The sequence below is a fragment of the Octopus bimaculoides genome, chromosome 2, assembly GCF_001194135.2.
Source record: "Octopus bimaculoides isolate UCB-OBI-ISO-001 chromosome 2, ASM119413v2, whole genome shotgun sequence".
NCBI lineage: Eukaryota > Metazoa > Mollusca > Cephalopoda > Octopoda > Octopodidae > Octopus > Octopus bimaculoides.
Window position 1 is genome coordinate 4,935,604 of NC_068982.1, and position 20,263 is coordinate 4,955,866.

The window sequence follows — 20,263 nt, forward strand, 5'->3', positions numbered from 1 at the left end:
TACATTTACTCTTTTGGCTGATTAAGCGATGTAAAGCGTATTTAATCTCCATACCTTCGTTTTATTTGCTTTTACCCTAAACCTAGGGTTAGGGTTAGGGTTAATTGTTTCAGAATCGTTTGTTTATGTAGTCGGCACTTAATGTATATCGGCTGAATGGACGTCAGTGATTGGTTGAAATTACAGAAATACGACAACTTTAACATGGACTAACTTATGGATTTCTTTTTTTTTAAAGAAGACTAAGAGAAAAAGATGTTTTATATGACACATTCTACCAGTGTTCCAAGTTTCAAAGTGTTTCGTTAATGAAAAATGTGGCCCCCGTTTTAAAAAAGATCCAAATATTTTCCTGCAACAATTCATAGCTTGGTCTAAAATTAAAGAATAAACACAGAATTTTAGTATCACACACAAACACCCACACATATAAAACTAAAATTCAAAGTTTGTCTGTATGTTCCTTAATACTGGACTAAGACATGAACAGTGGCAAGAAAATGCAACACACACACACACACAAATGTATGCATGTATATGAACACTTTGACTATTTCTGCTATGACCTCTAATATAATCTAGAGACACAGAAATAAACCAGACAGAGGAAAGCGCATGAGTTCAGGTTATTAGACAACGCATCACAGAACAATCCACTGTATGCCAGCGTGTATGCAGTATGGCTCTCAGCTATGTAATTGTATAGTTTGATCTGGAACAATAGCCCAGTGTGTTACATCAAGATGTTCTGTTGGTTCCTACATGACATTAATCTGGAGCTACACAACAGTAACAAAAATCAATTCCAAAGACAACTTGGTGATTTTTTTTGGCTCAGGATATTGAAAATACCGAAAAAAAAAAAAATGTTTCTCTTTTACTATAGATAGCTTAGACATTTTGAATTTCTGGTGTCATTTATAGCAAAAATGGCAGCGAAGACATAGAAATTTATGTTAATAAAATATATATATATATTAAAAAAAAATCAATACTTTACGATAAATATGACTTAGTTTTCAGGGCTCATTCAAAAATTAGATTGAAAAACGAAAACATATTTTTACATATATTTTTTCTTAGTGTCCTGAGAAGTGAAAACACATTAAATAAAAGAAAAGAAGACCTGTCAGAGTTGTTCAAAACAGGGTCACTATCATAAAACATGAATTTTACCTGGCATATTCTACAACTTGCCAGGTAGACTTAGAATGGGTTGGGTTAATATTTGATTCTTTATTGCCCACATGGGGCATAGAGGAGACAAACATAGAGGGAAAAAACAAGGATAGATAAATGGTTTAAGTCAATTACGTCAACCCCAGTGTGTAACTGGTACTTATTTAATTGCCCCCCCCCCAAAAAAAATGAAAGCAAAGTTGACCTCGGCAGGAGTCAGGTTAATATTAATATGATTATGCAGAGAGCTTTAAAAAGTTAACAAGAATTAATTATACAATTAAGAAAATACAACATTAGTCATTGACTAATATTATTTAAATTACTTTCACCAATATGGGGAGGGGGGGGGTCAACGTTTGATTTCCATTAGACTTCTTCAGCAAGGAATAGACATCACCAAACTTGCTGAAGCACTCTCTTTATTCTTTTACTTGTTTCACTCATTTGAATGCGGCCATGCTGGATCACCACCTTTAGTCGAGCAAATCGACCCCAGGACTTATTCTTTGTAAGCCTAGTACTTATTCTATCGGTCTCTTTTGCTGAACCGCTAATTTACGGGGATGTAAACACACCAGCATCGGTTGTCAAGCGATGTTGTGGGGACAACCACAGACACACAAACACACACATATATATACATATACACATACACAATGGGCTTCTTTTAGTTTCCGTCTACCAAATCCACTCACAAGGCTTTGGTCGGCCCGAGGCTATAGTAGAAGACACTTGCCCAAGGTGCCACGCAGTGGGACTGAACCCTGAACCATGTGGTTGGTGAGCAAGCTACTTACCACACAGCCAAAATAACAAAATAAATGTAAAACATACTCTGGTTGGTATTGACAAATTAAAATTTTTAAGAGTCTCAATTGCTCAGAGAAATTACGTATCGATTGTGTTCAACCATACCCCATGGCTAATTTCAGATCTTTATTGGAAGTATATTTATTATTATTATTATTATTATTATTATTATTATTGTTGTTGTTGTTACTAAAATGTTTATTCCTCAAGTGTTTTATGTGTTCTTTGTTCTATCGACTGATTTTGCTTTGCTTCCTCCATTTAATTACCGTTTGAATTACATTTTACAAATAATTTCATACTGTTTCAGGAAAACTCTATTTGCTATACATGCTATTTGTCAGACGGTGCCATGTAAAAAAGCATCTGTGCCGGTGCCACATGAAAAGCACCCCATACATTCTGTAAAGTGGTTGGCACCAGGAAAGGCATCCAGCTGTAAAGACCATGCTAAAACAGACAATGGCTTCGAAACAGACAATGGCTCCTGGCCTTGCTAGCTCCTCCTGTTAAACTGTCCAACCCATGCCTGTATGGAAAACAGACATTAAATGATGATGATGATGGATCATATAAACCCCAATACTTATTTCAGCCTGGCACTTATTTCATTACACTCTTTGTCAAACCAATAATTTACAAGACACAGCAAGAAGTGACAGAAACTACGACAGCAGGCTTGAAGCCAGTGTACACATAGGCAGAGGCATAGATACACATACACATATGATAATAAAGAATTGAAACCAGTTAATAAAGTTGGTCGAATGGGAAGAAGATTACCTGCTGCTCTGCAGGTAATTGTCAGGCAGTGATAAAGTAACAATAATTAAAAGATTGAGGTCAAGGGTTAGTAATGTTATAAATACAAGTTCTCATGCGGAAGATGGAAGAAAGACGTATATCTATCAATGAATCAGCTGTTGAAGCCAAGGGCAATAACAATGACAGGGGAGATAATTAATATATGTTAGCGGATCGAATTATCAAATCCAATTTGTCTTTCACGCTAAAACAAAAGAGAAATAAAACCATTGCAACAAAAACGAGGCTTAAATTACAAGCTAATCCTCATTAAGAGCTTCGGAATAAGGAATAAATTAATTGCAATAACAACAATAGGAGATGTGCTAACAAGATGCCAAATTACTAAAGCTTTCAACATCATGGAATATTTCTTTTATTGACTTCCAAATAGACAGATACGCTTCCGATTCTTGTTTCATTATCTGTTAATCTTATTAAGTTTGGCTTCCTCAGAGAAGCATGTGTTGTGTAATCTGCTGCAGATTAAATTTAGGGTTAATTTAGAGATTCAGTACACATGTAGGGGCCGGTTCACCATGTTTGTTTTTGTTGTCCTTATTGTTTCCTTGTTTCAGTCATTACACTGCGGCCATGCTGGAGCATTGGCTAGAGGAATTTTAGCCGAATCAACCCCAGTACTTATTCTTCTGAAGCAAACTCAGACACAAAGACACACACGCACCTGTATGTATGTATGCAGGTGTAGGATGGACTTCTTTCAGGTTCCGTCTACCAAATCCATTCACAAGGGTTTGGCCAGTCCAAGACTATGGTATAAGATGAACCTGATACCATGTGGCTGCGAAGCAAACTTCTCCCCACACACCCATAACTGTGTCTTTACAAAATTAGTTATTAAGCAGAAGGATCTTGGTGATAATTTTCATCATCATCATCATCATCATCATGGGTTGGCATAGGCTGGACAGTTTGACTGAGGACTGGGGAACTAGAAGGCTGCACCAGGCTCCAATCTGATCTGGCAAAGTTTCTAAAGCCAGATGCCCTTCTTAACATCAACCACTCCGAGAGTGTAGTGGGCGCTTTTACGTACCACCGGCACGTGGTCCAGACAGGTGGTTCTGGCAACGACCATGCTCAAAAAGTGTATTTTACGTGCTACCTGCACGGGAGCCAGTCCGGCGGCACCGGCAACAACCATGCTCGAATGTTGTTTTTCACGTGCCACTGGCAATGTTCACACTCGAATGGTGCATGATTAATAGATAGATTTAAAATACTTTTGATGTCAATTTGTTTAAAAAGTGAGTATGAAGTATGCTATAAGTGAAAACCCACAAAAACACAAACCAAAAACTTTCAAAACAGAATAAAATAGAAATGTTGTTTACAAAGTGAAGAACTGACTATAAATACGATAAAAACATGTATTTTTATAGCAAAACTGCAAGTTTCAAGTCATAAAACGCTATTCTAATTTCAGTTGTAGACAGCAGTAAATTAAATTTTACTGTTGTGTTTAGTGTTTAGTAAATAATAATAAATACTATTATAGGAATGGTATAACATCATTCCTACCAATCCGTAACTCTAGTCTTCAACTACAAAATCCTCCGTTTGCTACAAATGGTTATAAAAAAAATAAAAAAATTTAGCAATGTCTGCTATGTAGATGATAGATTTCAATAAATAATGTTTTTACAATACTAAATACTTTTCTATATTTAAGAGATGAGGAATTATGTACATTATTTATGTTTTTTACATTTGACGGATATTTGTCCTCATCTTGTGTTTGCAGCTGTGGTAGGTCATACAAAGGTGAAACATCTTGCCCCCTCAAAATAAGGGTAGAGGAACATCACAAAGCTGTGACATGAAGAGATATTGGTAAATCAGGTATAGCTGGTGATGTATGGGAAAAATGGAGACCACCTCCCCCAGTGGGATGAAGTTAAAATAATAGACAGAGAACATCACTGGAAAATACGAAAACTAAAAGAAGCAGTACGTATGCTAGGACACAACAACCTCCTAAGCAGACCAAGTGCAGATATCAATAGCATATGGAAACCGGTATTAAGGAAGGATAGGAGAATATTAGATTTATAAGCCCTAAAATTCACTCCATAATTGCCCACAGGCATATGGTGTCGTGGTTAAGAGCACGGGCTACAAACCCCAAGATTCTGAGTTCTATTCCAGGCAGTAACCTGAATAATAATAATAATAATGATAACATTGAAAAATACCTTAGGAATGAGAACCCAGGTTCAAAATTTCCCCAAGACGCCTGATGAAGGCTGGAAGGTATATCAGCTGAAACGTTTGTGTTAACAACAAACAAGATGAGGACAAATATCTGTCAAATGTAAATAATGTAATAAGTACTTTGTTATTTTAAACTGCCTTGATTCTTCTCTCTTGTGCTATGTTCTGAGTCAGTAGTGGATATATTTATGAGATGTCTTGCAACCATTAATATGTCATTGAAACATCATTGTGGAATTCTGCCTAAGCCTAACCCCCATGAGAAAGAAGGAAAGTGATTGTATTCTATTGACAAGAATGAAAGGAAATACAAAGAATATTTTAAAATATGTACTTTTAATGAATATTGTTCAAAAATGAAGCAAATTGCAGTCAAATAAAGATTTAATAATGCAAATGGATTGGAGTTTATCGATCAGAACACCTTACCTCTAACGTCAGCTTGCCATCTGGGCAATCTTTCATAAATCCTTTATACCTGAAGAAGAAAAGAAGAAAACAGTTATAATCATTTATTTATATATGTTGCAAAAAAAGAAAAAAGAAAACTTCTGAATCAATTGCATAAATCTGCAATTAAAAGTCTAAAAATATACGGTACTGGTGTCACATAAGAAGCATTGATGATGGTGCCACATAAAAAGCACTGGTGATGGTGCCATGTATAATGATGCATCTAATACACTTTGTAAAGTGTTTGGCATTAGGAAGGGCATCCAGCCGTAGAAACCAAACCAAAACAGACAACAGAGCCTGGTGTGGCCTCTGGTCTTGCCAGCTCCTGTCAAAATGTCCAACCCACGCCAGCATCGAAAACAGACATTGATGGTGATGATGATGATGATAGAAATATCCACTTGAGTAAATTCTATGAAGAAGAAGTCACAGAAGAATACTATTTCCAATAAACCTCTGTTGTAAGTTTTCCAATAAAAATATTATAAAAAAACCCCACTTTCAATATTTTTAAACATGAAGGGTGTATATTATACATAAATCGTAGACATTGTGTGTTTTACTGGAAATGTTTTATGTTTTATGTTTAAATTAAATGTATACTAATTATTTTAAACGAATTAATATTGGTTGGGTGGAGAATGTGATGCAACAATCTGAACTATTTGACAAATCAATGTAAGCTTGAACAAAATAAAGGCAATTAGATCAGATATATATAGACTTCTTTATTGTAATTTGTTATAGATTATAGCCATAGCAATATCTTGTCTAAGCGATGTCAACATTGTAATAAAAGGAAGCAAAATATAATATTGACAATGAATAATTCTAAACTAAAATTTATGAAATCAATAAATATTGAGTATAAATAAATATTAATCATTTGAATTTAAATTAATTCAACTAGATTGATGCTTAACTCAGTCGTTTTGGAGAAATATAAAAAAAAAGATTAACATCTAAGTGTAGGCGTGTCTGTGTGATAAGATGTTTGCTTTCCAACCACATGGTTTCAGGTTCAGTCCTGCTGTGTGGCACTTTGGGCAAGTGTCTTCTAAAGTCTCTCCGCAGTAAGTATTTTATTGCAAAATAAATATTTATAAGATGGTAGAAGACTACAAAAGAATATATTAGACTTTACAAGACTTTAGAAAAACTTTACAGGAGGTGTTGAAAGTGTTGTCCTTCATTTTCAATACATAAGTTGACTCTTCTACACATGTTTTGAAATACATATTGGAGAAAAAAAATTCACTGCAGAGAGACTTTTTGAACATCCTGTACTACAACTGTCCAAAGCCTTGTGAGTGGATATGGTAGGCAGAAACTGAAAAAAACCAGTCGTGTATATATATATATATATATATATATATATATATATACACACACACACACACATGTGTATGTGCCTGTGTTAGTCTCCCACCACAGCTTGGAAACTGGTGTTGGTGTGTTTGCATCCCTGTAACCTAGCAATTCAACAAAAAAAAAAAGGGTCAATAAGAACAAATACCAGGCTTTAAAAAAAAAATAGATTCTGGGGTTGGTTCACTTGACTAAAATTCATCGAGGTGGTGCCCCAGCATGGCCACAGCCTAATGACAGAAACAAGCAAAAGATCTAAATCACTGACTCAAGAGTTGTATATTTAGAATACAAACTTTAGGACAAACAAAAACAAAACACAAACAATTGCATTTCTACAGACAAAAATAAAGGGAAAGATGGAGAATAATTTGAAATTTATACACCTCATGGATACAGTTCAGAGATAAATGAAACGATCAAAAGAGGATATCTTATTGTTTCTGTGCATTATATACACTCATTTTAATCAAATCACGAACTATTAAAACTCCGGCCGTCAGTTAAATTATAAAACAGTCAAACCAAGAGTAATTAAAGAAACTCAAGAAAGCAATAAACACAAAGATATTTTTAGAAATCATCTGAACAAGAGATGGAGAACAATTTATAAAGAAACTTTTGAAATAATAAAAGGTCATAGAAAGAGTAAATAAATGTGCCCTTTGCACTAAAGTCAGAACAGAGTTTTGATTAATGACAAGATAATCATAAAGTCTTGTTCTAGAATTATTAGAAATAACAATAATAATAAGAAGAATAAACAATGCGACATTAATAAAAGGATAGTAATTAATATGGTTCTAAATGGCATTTTAAAGGAAATGCAAGAATCAATTAGCCATTTCACTGATTTTCACCATTACAATAGCTCATAGTGTGACAAGAATGCAGACATTGACCGTATTGGAAATGTCTTGTTTGTTGAGCTTTCATTTCACTTCCATTCGTTCTATTTTTATGTCAATGTAGTTTTGAAAGTACATTATTTACATTATTTACAATTGATGGATATTTGTCTTCATCTTGTTTGTTGTTAACACAATGTTTCGGCTGATATACCCTCCAGCCTTCATCAGGTGTCTTGGGGAAATTTCGAACCTGGGATGAAGGCTGGAAGGTATATCAGCTGAAACGTTGTGTTAACAACAAACAAGATGAAGACAAATATCCGTCAAATGCAAATAATGTACATAATTCCTCATCTCTTAAACATAGAACTGTAGGTTTGAATGGTCTAGAAATTAAAACATTTGCGAAAGAGGGAAAGAAAAAAAAACATAGGTGCAGGCATGGCTGTATAGTACACGGTTCTGGGTTCAGTCCTACTGCGTGGCACCTTGGGCAAGTGTCTTTTGCTCTAACCATGGGCCAACCAAAGCCTTGTGAGTGGATTTGGTAGATGGAAACTGAAAGAAGCTTGTGTATGTATGTGTGTATGTCTGTGTCTGCTGTTGTCCCCTACCACCGCTTGATAACCAGTGTTGTTGTGCTTATGACCCTGTAAATTAGTGGTCCAGTAAAAGAGACCACTAGAATAAGTTCCAGGTTTATTCTATAGTTTACTGGGTGCGGGGAGTCAATTTCATGGCCGTAGTCTAATGACTGAAATAAATAAAACAGAAAAGACAGATATTCCATGGTTCCTTTTTACAAACCAACTCCACCGATTCTATCTTCATTGAATAAAAATTGGTATTGGAATAAAAGTTGTCCCTCCAGTGGTTACAATGACAAGGGTCCCAGTTGATCCGATCAATGGAACAACCTGCCCATGAAATTAACATGCAAGTGGCTGAGTACTCCACAGACACGCATACCCTTAACATAGTTCTCAGGGAGATTTGGCAAGATACAGGGTGTGACAAGGCTGGCCCCTTTGAATTACAGGTACAACTCATTTTTGCCAGCTGCGTCCACTCAGGAGTAAAAATACTGCACAACCGGACATGTGATTATGAACCAAAACCTTATTATAACCAGTGTTCGGCTACTAGGTAAGATACATTGCTTTAATCTCAGTCTGCCTGGATGACAACAGGTTCCCCACTAAAAGTCACATTAGAAAGAGATAAAAATAGAAGATTTATTTTAAGCCTAAAAGGCCATTTCTTCTCTTATTGAATACATAAACTTCTAACCCTATTCTAAATCTAATCCAACAATTAATTCGTTGTTTCCCTTTCATACCATTCTGATCAATCAATTTTTTTTTCTTTGATCTTCATTCTTCTCAGTTAAGCCAATATCATTCAAAAAAAATATATATTTATGGATATATTGGAAGAAGTCCAGAGAATGATGTTAGGAAAGTGAGTGTTATCCTCAGACAGACCAAAGACTTTACCAAAATACTCGCAACAGAGTGGACTGTGTGAAAGGCTCCTAAAAGGAAGATGGTGACATTACCTCTTTCAATACCAACCCGGCTGAAACTAAATTCTTTGTTATATTTAAAGTAATTGAAAGAAACACAGAGCATTTTAACAGAAATGTGACAAAAGGGTTAAAATATATAATAAAGAAACAATTCTTAACCCTTTTGATACCAACCCAGCTGAAACCGCCTCTAACTCTGTAGAACAAATGTCTTGTTTGCATAAGTTTTGAATTAAAATCTTCTACCAAACCTTAATCAGAATTTACGTTCCTAACCCTAGCTTAATGATAACTAAGTTATTTTGCTAATTTCTTTGTTATATTTAAAATTAACTGAAAGAAACACAGAGCATCTCAACAGAAATATGGTAACAAAAGGGTTAAACTGAGCAATGGCTCCCAAAGAATAGGAACAATTCTTCTGATGGGCCTCGGCATCGCCTGTTTACCAAATTTCATTTGCACAGCTTGGTTGATGTGAAGTATCGATAAAAAGTACCTTCTCAAGATGTCACACACCCTTGGAGTTGCAGACTGAAAATCTTAACCACACAGCCACACCTATGCCCTCTGCTGCTGCTGATTTATCTAATGACATTTTCTTGTCTATAAAAATGGTCATTGCTCCTAATTAAAGGAAATTTTTATAAAACTTGAATAACACAAGTCAACATTTCTTGGGATGGCTGGGTGTATACAAATCACAGATCTTGGCTACATTTCTGCTATAATTATTTAAACATGGCGCTTTTGGACAGAATATTTCAATTTACCAAAATGTTTAGAAAACATATCAGATTTTCAGGAGATATATTACCAGAATAAGATTGACATCTCTTCAGGGACAAATTTTATTTCATTCTGGAGGAAGAGATTGTTTTCATTGATGTTTGAAAACTCATCAAGACCACTGAAATGAATGCACTTAACTTTATGAAAAGTTACAAGCCAATGGCTGCAGGAGAAACATGTGCAAGGATGGAATTCAAGAAGATAAATATTCTGAGAAAGGAGGAAAACAGAGAAGGATGAACGACGACTAATGTGTTTTTGGAAAACTATGATTAGGTAACAAGAGGAAGAATTTTGTTGTTTGGAAATTTCTAGAAGTAAACATGATTGAAGGGGTGTGAAGCAGTTAATAATTCAGGGTAAAAAAATTAAAAGACTTAAAAATAAATTAATGAACTGAAAGTGTCTACATGAAGCAGACACAAGGCCACTCAGCTCTGAGGAACAAGGGTTACAGCTGAGGCAGAAAGCAGTGTGTCAGTGGTGCGAGAGACTTCATATCAATCAGTTGGATGGCCTTACTTCGGGTGTGGTCCATCACCATCACCACCACCACCACCATCACCACCACCACCATCATTTAACAACTGTTTTCCATGCTGGCATGAGTTGGACAGTTTGACAGGAGCTGGCAAGACCGGGAACTGGCAAGACCGGGAGCTGCACCAGGCTCCAATGAAACTGGATGATGATGATAACGATGATGATCATTTAAAAATTAACAATCTGCATGCTCATTAAACTCATTGAAGAAATGGTGAAATATCCCTCACTTCAAACGCAGGTGCAACTAATTAGTTATTGTAAGCATAAATTAGCTATTACACATTTCACTGATCATTCACTAAAAGCTGTTATTCAGTTAACCTAATCAATGTTCGCAGGTGAAATCAATTAGAATGTGATGTCAAGATTTCGGAGAAGATGTTGAAAGGTGGAAGCTCATGGAACTCTTTGTGTGGTGGATGAACGCTGATCTTAGGATGCTGAACTCCACAAAGGAAATGACAAAGGAACACAACAAAAGGATAGGATGCTGTACTGGAATGGACATACCCAACCCGTCTAAGCATGGGAAAGTGGATGGGAAAACGATAATGGTGAGGAGACACACACACACAGAGGCACACAAAAACAACCTTGTGCAATATAAGAATTTTAATTGCTCATCATTTCAAGTATACAATAGGTGCATGTGTGACAGTTTGGTAAGAAATTTGCTTCTCAACCGCATGGTTCTGGGTTCAGTCCCACTGTGTGGCACCTTGAGAGAGTGTCTTTTACTTGGCCAGAACAAAGCTTTGTGAGTTGATTTGGTAGACGGAAACTGAAAGAAGCCTGTGTGTGTGTGTGTGTGTGTGCGTGTGGCTTTGTGTCTGCATTTATCCCCATCACCGTTTGACAACTGGTGTTGGTGTGTTTACATCCCGTTAACTTAGCAATTGCAAAAGAAACTGACAGAATAAGAACCAGGCTTAAAAATAAAAACAATAAATAGTGAGGTTGATTCATTCAACTAAAAATTCTTCAAGGTGGTGCCCCAGCATGGCCGCAGTCTAATGCCTGGAACAAGTGAAAGATAAAAGAAAGACATAAACAGACATAATCCCAAAACACAGTCGGGCATCCCACTACTTTCAATGCAACTCATGCAGACACAAACCATTGATAGTCAGACAACAAGGAGACCTATACAGGGTTGCACAACCGACTAGAAACAGCAGCCAATACAAATCTGTTGTCAGATATGCTTGTCTGCATTGTATTATATTTGATTGTGGATTCTTTAATTTTTACATTATTTACATTTCACGGATATTTGTCCTCATCTTGTTTGTTGTTAACACAACGTTTCAGCTGATATACTCTCCAGCCTTCATCAGGTGTCTTGGAGAAATTTCGAACCTGGGTTCTCATTCCTAAGGTATTTTTCAATGTTGTTGTTATTATTATTATTATTATTCAGGTCACTGCCTGGAATTGAACTTGGAATCTTGGAGTTGGTAGCCCGCACTCTTAACCACTATGCCATATTGCCGTGGACATATCTGAATAATAATAATAATAACATTGAAAAATACCTTAGGAATGAGAACCCAGGTTTAAAATTTCCCCAAGACACCTAATGAAGGCTGGAGGATATATCAGCCGAAACGTTGTGTTAACAACAAACAAGATGAGAACAAATATCCATCAAATATGAATAATGTAAATAATGAACATAATTCCTCATCTCTTAAATATAGAACTGTATTCTTCAATTTTTGTTGTAATATTATCCAATATAAATCTGTCACATCTTTCCATTATGCAAGTCAGAAGTCAGTCTTCATTTCTAGTTCTTGTATCTTGTTTCCATGCTGTCAAAGTGTTCTGCCACTTTAATGTTCAAAGTGGCTAGATTTAGCCTCTCACAACCTATCCTATAATGTTATTCTAAAAAAAAACAATGCCATCATTGAAATCTCAGAACTTGAAAATAATGCGTGATTATTTCAAAACTGAATAAACAAGAGTAAACTGAATGCTAAAAGGTTAAACATGATATTTTAGATTCTGAGGAACAAGCAACGAAAGGGGGGGGGGGGAAATAAGAGAAGAAAACCAATGCTGTAAAAGACAGTTAGAAGGAAAGATGGTTCTATGTATTCACAAATTTCCTTTCTTGAATGTTGTATCATTTAATGATTCTTTTTAACTTTTCCATGCTGTCATGGATTGGTCGCACAATCATAATCTTGGGTGTTTTATAAACAAAGGCTCTTTATTCTTATCAAATCATTGAATGCAAAACTCAAAAACCTATCAAGCAGTGATCTTAGCATATTCACCAGTTAAAAAAGAAAGGTTCAGTATGCCTCACTATGTATATAATTTCAGAGTATTTGGGTGTCAATCTGAGGACAGCGCATGTACCAACAGTGATAAAAATCAAACATCCAGTCAACATCATGGTGTTTGGAGCGATCACTAGTGATAGCAATGTTATACTTCCATTCATTTTCCTACACAACCTCGGACTCAACATGGTGGCCTGCATCAAGTGCCTGAAGAAGGTAGTGCTGCCCTGGGTGAAGAGAGTGGCTGTTGAAAGACCCTATATCTGCAACAGGACTCTGCACCATGCCACACAAGCAGGAGAACCTAGCCATGGTTATCAGATAATTTCTGCGACCACATCAACCCTAACATCTGGTCACCTAACTCCTCAGGCAGCAACCCCCTTGATTATTATGTGTGGGGCGCAGTTAAGTGAGAGACCAACAAAACTGCTTGCAACAGCATTGATGAAGGCAAGGATTATGGCAACATTCACCAACTTAAACAAGGAGACTGCCCAGAAAAGTTGCAGGAGATTCCAAAGTCATTAGGAAGCTGTGGCTGAATCCAAAGGTGATTTTATTGAATAAATTTACACTTAGTATTTCAAGATATTTTTATGTAATTTTGGTAAATATATCTGTTAAAATGAGACGTCTGCTATTTTAATTTTTACGTAATTTAGACGACAATATATTCACCGTACCCAATATATATATATATATATATATATATATATATATATATATATATACACACACATATGTATGTATACATATGTGTATGTATATATATCTCTGCATTTGTATGTATATACATATGTGTGTGTATATGTGTTTCCTTGTCTTGACATCATAAGACAATTGTAAAGAAATGTCATTGAAATATAAGTAGTATTGTTTGTTTGCAATCTGCAGAGAAAACATGTCTGACCATTGTGCTGTTCATGTTAAAGGGCTGGAGGAAATATTACCTGGCTTGGACACAGGTTGGCAACAGGGGTAAACATCTGATTGTAGAAAATCTGCCTCAACAAATTTTGGCATAGCTATACAAGCATGGAAAGGTAGATGTTAAACTGATTATATATAAATGGCTTACTCTATTTTTCTCTTTCTCTCTCTCTCTCTAGCTATCAAATATGTTTCACACACATGTAATAGAACTAGTACATGCATCATTTAATCCCCATAAATAAAATCCAATATTGCTGCTGGATATACTTTAATTTAAGATGAAGTAGTGTCCCAGTTTGAGGAATGCAATAAATATAACCATAACCAGTTCCAAAGACAATAGGCCCCAGCAAATGAGGAAACTGCTTACAGTGGTTTGATCAGCTAGCAATGGCAGCCAACTTCCTTTCAAATCAAACAGCATCACCTCGAAGGGAAAAGAATAACACATTAGATACACTACTTATAAAAAGCATCAGGCAGAATAGGCAAGACGAAAACGTCTTTGATTATAATAATTTAGATTGGTTTTGGCCATTATCGGCCCAGGCCATGACCTCACTCAATAGCATCACCTGGTAAAGTCTTTTAGTTAATTATTTCAGGACACCATGGACCACTCAAGCAGAGAGTTGTTGTTGGTTGTGATGTATCCAGGTGTAGGTGGTTTATCTGGTATTTCCTGGAGGAATTTGTGTAGGACTATTTGCAGCGAAGAAATTGTGTCACAATGTTCTTATGTGATGTGATCTTGACCTTTGTAGGAGATGAATTGCACGACGGGGGCCTAGTCTTGGGTGAATTGTAAACATAATACCAATATCATTTGGATAATATTGGTGGAATATTTTCCACATGGTTGTATGATTTTAGTTGACCTGAAGATTAAACAAAAACTGAAAATTTTGGGGGTCAAATATAATAGAATGTGGTCACTACAGAGTGTCAAACTGGTGGCAGAACTTGAGGCCACTACACGAAGAAGACTGACTTGGTGAAACAGATGAACTGTTGAGAGAGACTAAAAGAACTGAAGTGCTTCACCCTACAGAGAAGGCGAAAAAGATTTGTAGTGATATTCATATGGAAAGTCCTGGAAGGTTTAGCTCCCAACTTTGGAATCAACGTTCATTTCATTGTTTAATGTCCGCTTTCCATGCTAGCATGGGTTGGACGATTTGACTGAGGACTGGTGAACCAGATGGCGGCACCAGGCTCCAATCTGACCTGGATGCCCTTCCTAATGCCAACCACTCCGAGAGTGTAGTGGGTGCTTTTTACGTGCCACCGGCACGAAGGCCTGTCAGGTGATACTGGCACCAGCCATGCTCAAAATTGTGTATTTTATGTGCCACCTGCTCAGGAGCCAGTCCAGCGGCACTGGCAATGACCTTGCTCGAATGTTTTTTCATGTGCCACCAGCACAAGTGCCAGTAAGGCGACGCTGGTAACAATCACGCTCAGCTATACCAACCAATGAACTGGATGGCACTGCATAGTACCAAAGGCCCCATCTTCTCCATCTAGAATCAGGACCCAGTATTGTAACAGCTTTGGTTTCAAGGGTCCACAACTGATCAACATTTTGTGAAACAAACTCAGAGACTTGCAAGGTGTAGATATGGAGGTCCTCAAAAGAGCATTTGGACAAACTTTTATCTCAGATACCAGATGGACTCACATCACGGCAGGAAGTACAAAGAAGAGCAGCTCCATCCAACTAGCTCCTTCACCAGGTGTCTTGGGGGAAATTTCGAACCTGGGTTCTCATTCCTAAGATATTTTTCGTTGTTGTTGTTGTTATTATTATTATTATTATTCAGGTCACTGCCTGGATTCGAACTCGGAATCTTGGGGTTAGTAGCCTGTGCTCTTAACCACTACAATAACACATACATACACAAACCCACACACACATGAAACTTCACATTTCCCATACATACATTGCAACACAGAAACAAAACTACCATGGACGGGGATTCTCAAATACCAGACTCTTTTCACTACCTCTAAGACATGTAGCAGTCACATTACACTATACATGTTCTCATTTGCACATGAAAAGCTACTCACAGCCTGAGGCTAACCAGACAACATCGAAGACAGAGCAGAGCAGAAGTGAAAGTAAGTGACATAGCTTTCAAATGTGGTTGGAAGTTGAGTGATTGAACGAATAGATGGATGATAAAAGAAATTTGCTTCAGATATGAACATCGTCTAATTTCAGAAAATCTGATTATTTTCAATGAACTAAAATCCCAGAGAAGCTAACTATAATGGAGAATAACTCGATGTATCCACAGTTGCTGTTTAATTTTCTTATCCAGAGAATAAAACTGATCGCTGTTTCTAAACTAGATCCAATACAATCCCTTAAAATGATGATGATGCCATTTTCCACCAGCACAGGGGCCAGAGGGGACAGGCATTGTCCATGATCAGTGTTGCCGGCACAGGAGCTAGTCAAGGTGGTACTGGCATTGGCCAGTGCTTTTTACGTGACACTGGAACGGGTATCACAACTACAATTTCCATTTCATTTAATTTTGCTGATGTTGATGTACTTGACTCAATAGGTCTCCTGAAGCACAGCATGCCACCCTACGATCTAAGGTACTTTTGAGTGGGATCATTATGCGACACTGGTGTAGGTTACAGCTGTGAACTCACTTTATTTGCCGGGTCTTCTCAGTCACAGCATATCTCCAGAGGTCTCAGTCTTTTGTCATTGCCTCTGTGAGGCCCAACATTCAAAGGTCATGTTTCACCACCTCATCCAATGTCTTCCTGGGTCTCCCTCTACCCCAGATTCCTTCCACTGTTTGAGAGTCACATTTCTTCACACAGCCCTCCTCATCCATCCATAGTACATGACCATACCAAATCTGATGCTTCTTAGGTCCAACATTTCTCTCAGGGCATTTACACTCTATCGTGTGGGCACACTGACATTACACATCATCATCATCTTCATTTAACGTCCATTTTCCATGCTGGCATGAGTTGGACGCTTTGACCAGGGCTGGTAAGCGGTGGATGGGCAGTTGGGCTGCCCCAGACTCCAGTTGTCTGTTATGGCATGGTTTTTCACAGCTGGATACCCTTCCTAGCACCAACCCCCTTACAGAGTGGATTGGTTCCTTTTTACAGGGCACCATAGTACATCTATATTTTAGACTCGCAAACTTAGAGCCATCATTATAATGTCTATCACATGTAGCTTCATTCTTTTGCATAATATGTTCAAATCCTACTCAGGCTGCCATTGTACTCCTTATCATCCAGGTCAATGCCAAGAGTACCAGTAATGTACTAAGTTCCCTTCTTTCCCTCCTCCTCCACAAGACCTGGCCTTGAGCATACTCAGAAGTAATCAATACAGTATTATTTCATAAACCTGTAGAAAAGAGATTTGTTAATACCAATACAGATATTAACTATTGTCTCTCATGCAATTACTAGATTGTCAACATTATTTCATTTTTGATAAGATTTCCTTGACACGTAGAATTATAGAGTTCATATGTGAAAGTAGACTAAGAATGCTTTAAGCTGAAATCATTCCCCTGTATTATCAACAATACAATAATGGGAGAAAAAGAGAGAGAAGCGCAGAAGAAAGTCAGGCATTAATGGAGATGCATATAAAAGATATTAAAAAAAATAAACCTAACAAAAACGAGGATAAAAATGTGGAAAAGCTCGAATAAATATTTTTCCTTTATATTAGATATTTTTTTTCTTTATATTAAATGTCAAAACAGACATACAACAAGTGTAATTTTCAGTTTTGTTTTCTGAGCCTATTGTTTTGACTGCTTTTATTTAAGTTTTAATCAATAGCTCTCAGTGACTCCGTGTTAATTGTATTTGTAGAGATATGACATATAGATTTGTCAACTGGAGTATGGCAATGGAATTACAGGGGAAGTGGAAACATAAATGATTCAATAAACCATTCACTGGTTCATTGTACCTCTTTCAACTCCAACACCCAATGAAGTTATTGTTCTTGAATGAATGCAGCAATAAAAGAAAATAGTCAAACCAATGATATGCAGCTAATAATAATAATAATAATAATAATAATAATAATAATAATCCTTTCTACTATTGGTATGTGCCTGAAATTGTCAAGAGGAGGTGAGTCGATTACATCAACCCCCAGTGTTCAACTGGTACATATTATATGGACCCCCGAAAGGATGAAAAGCAAAGTTGACCTTGGCGGAATTTGAGCTCAGAATGTGAAGACAGACAAAATGTTGCTAAGCATTTTTCCCAGCATGCTAAACGATCCTGCCAGCTTACCGTCTTAATAATAACAATAACAATGATAATAATAATAATAATAATTGTCATCATTTAATGTCAGCTTTCCATGCTGGCATGGGTTGGACGGTTTGACTGAGGACTGGTTAGCCGGGGAGCTGCACCAGGTTCCGGGGAGCTGCACCAGGTTCCAGTCTGATTTGGCATGGTTTCCATGGCTGGATGCTGTTCTTAATACCAACCACTTCAAGAGCGTAGTGAGTGCTTTTAATGTACCAGTTATGTGACAGTGGCATCGGCCACGACTACGAACTCACTTGGCTTGACAGACCTTCTCAAGCATGGTATATTGCCAAAGGTCTCAATCACTTGTCATTGCCCTCGTGAGGCCCAACATCCCAAAGGGTGATTCTTATGTGCCACTGATATGGGTGCCAGTCACCACGGCACTGGCATCAGCCACAACTAAGATTTCACTTGGCTTGACAGCTCTTCTCACAGCATATCACCCAACATTCAAAGGGTGCTTTTTACATGCCAGTCACATGACACTGGCATCAGACCCGACTATGATCTCAATTGGTCTTCATGGGTCTTCTGAGGTGTGGCATATCGCTAACGGTTACTTGTCTTTGCCTCCACGAAGCCCAACGTTCAGAGATCATGCTTCATCGCTTTGTCCCATGTCTTCCTGGGTCTACCTCTTCCACAGGTTCCCTCCACCATTAGAGTGCAACACTTCTTCACACAGATGGCCTCATCCATATGCATCATATGACCATACGTTGCATAGTATCCAATATCGTGATGTTGATGAAAGATATGGTATTTACTGGGGGTTTGTACTGTCTGTCAAGTCACAACAAGGACTTCAGACAGACAGTGCTTTATGCCATATGCGTGCTGTTCCATTAACAAAATAGATACTAGATAGTTGGCAACGAGTAAAAGATAAAGAGATAGGGATATAAATAAGGGGTGAAGGTAGGAAAAGTCTATGGAAAAGAACCAGAGAAGAAGAGTGAGAAGTGATGGAGAAAGTAGGGCTGATGTAATATAGTTGATAGTTGGCACTCCGTTGCTTACTACATCAAGGGTTCCAGTTGATCCGACCAACGGAACAACCTGCTCATGAAATTAACGGGCAAGTAGTTCTCAGGGATATTCAGCGTGACACAGTGTGACAAGGCTGACCCTTTGAATTACAGGCACAACAGAAACAGGAAGAGTGAGAGAAAGTTGTGGTGAAAGAGTACAACAGGGTTTGCCACCATTCCCTGCCGGAGCCTCGTGGAGCTTTAGGTGTTTTCGTTCAATAAACACTCACAACGCCTGGTCTGGGAATCGAAACCGCGATCCTATGACCACTAGTCTGCTGCCCTAACCACTGGACCATTGCGCCTCCACTGTAATATAGTAATAGCCAAATATTTAAGAAATTGTGCTTTTCCTTGTTCCTTCTTTTAATGGGGAATAGGGTCTGCCCTTTATAAACAAAATGAAGTTAAGAACGAATGTTATAAATTAAATAGTAATATTTGCTTTTTCATTAAGTATAAATGAATGAGGAAGTGTCAATTAGCAGAATGGCTTTTTGGAAACTTTAAAGCAATACGTCTCAAAGATGTTGGTAGAATAGTACAAAATTCTACCTTGAATTAGACATGCTGTTAAATCTGTCTTAATGGAAAGATAAATGATAACTGATCATGGAAGATTAAAATTTAGGACCATACCGAAGATATTTTGGGTAATATACATTTAAAAGCTTTCTAATTATGTTCAGTATTTTCATTAAAATCAATCAAAGCAGACCCACTAATTATAATTACAATGCTAACTTTCAAAGCCAATGTAGTTTACATGTTGTAGTGAGTTTGTTAATTGTGAATTCAGACATTTTCCCATGCTCTCCAATATTAACACTATTTCCAATAAATGTCCGAGATGATTCATCTGATTAAAACTGATATAACTCAGAGATGATTTCAGATAATAAGGCACAAACATGGTTGTGTCGTAAGAGATTTGTTTCCTCCGGCCGCACGGCTTCAAGTTGAGTCCCACTGTGTGGAACCTTGGGCAAGTGTCTTCTGCTATAGTCTTGGGCAAACCAATACCTTGTGAGTGGATTTGATTGGTGGAAACTGAAAGTAGCTTATTCTATGCATGTGTGTGTGTGTGTGTGT

At 37.2% G+C, this 20,263-nt stretch overlaps 1 protein-coding gene across 1 annotated transcript in view; it reads right to left on the reverse strand.

Annotated features, from left to right (window-relative positions):
* LOC106868897 (neuronal calcium sensor 1) overlaps window positions 1-20,263 on the reverse strand; it is a 324,871-nt gene that overhangs the window by 83,748 nt on the left and 220,860 nt on the right. Inside the window, exon 3 of the mRNA XM_014914360.2 lies at window positions 5,461-5,509. Within this exon, the coding sequence (XP_014769846.1) occupies window positions 5,461-5,509 (49 nt within the window). The remainder of the gene's footprint in view (window positions 1-5,460; window positions 5,510-20,263) is intronic.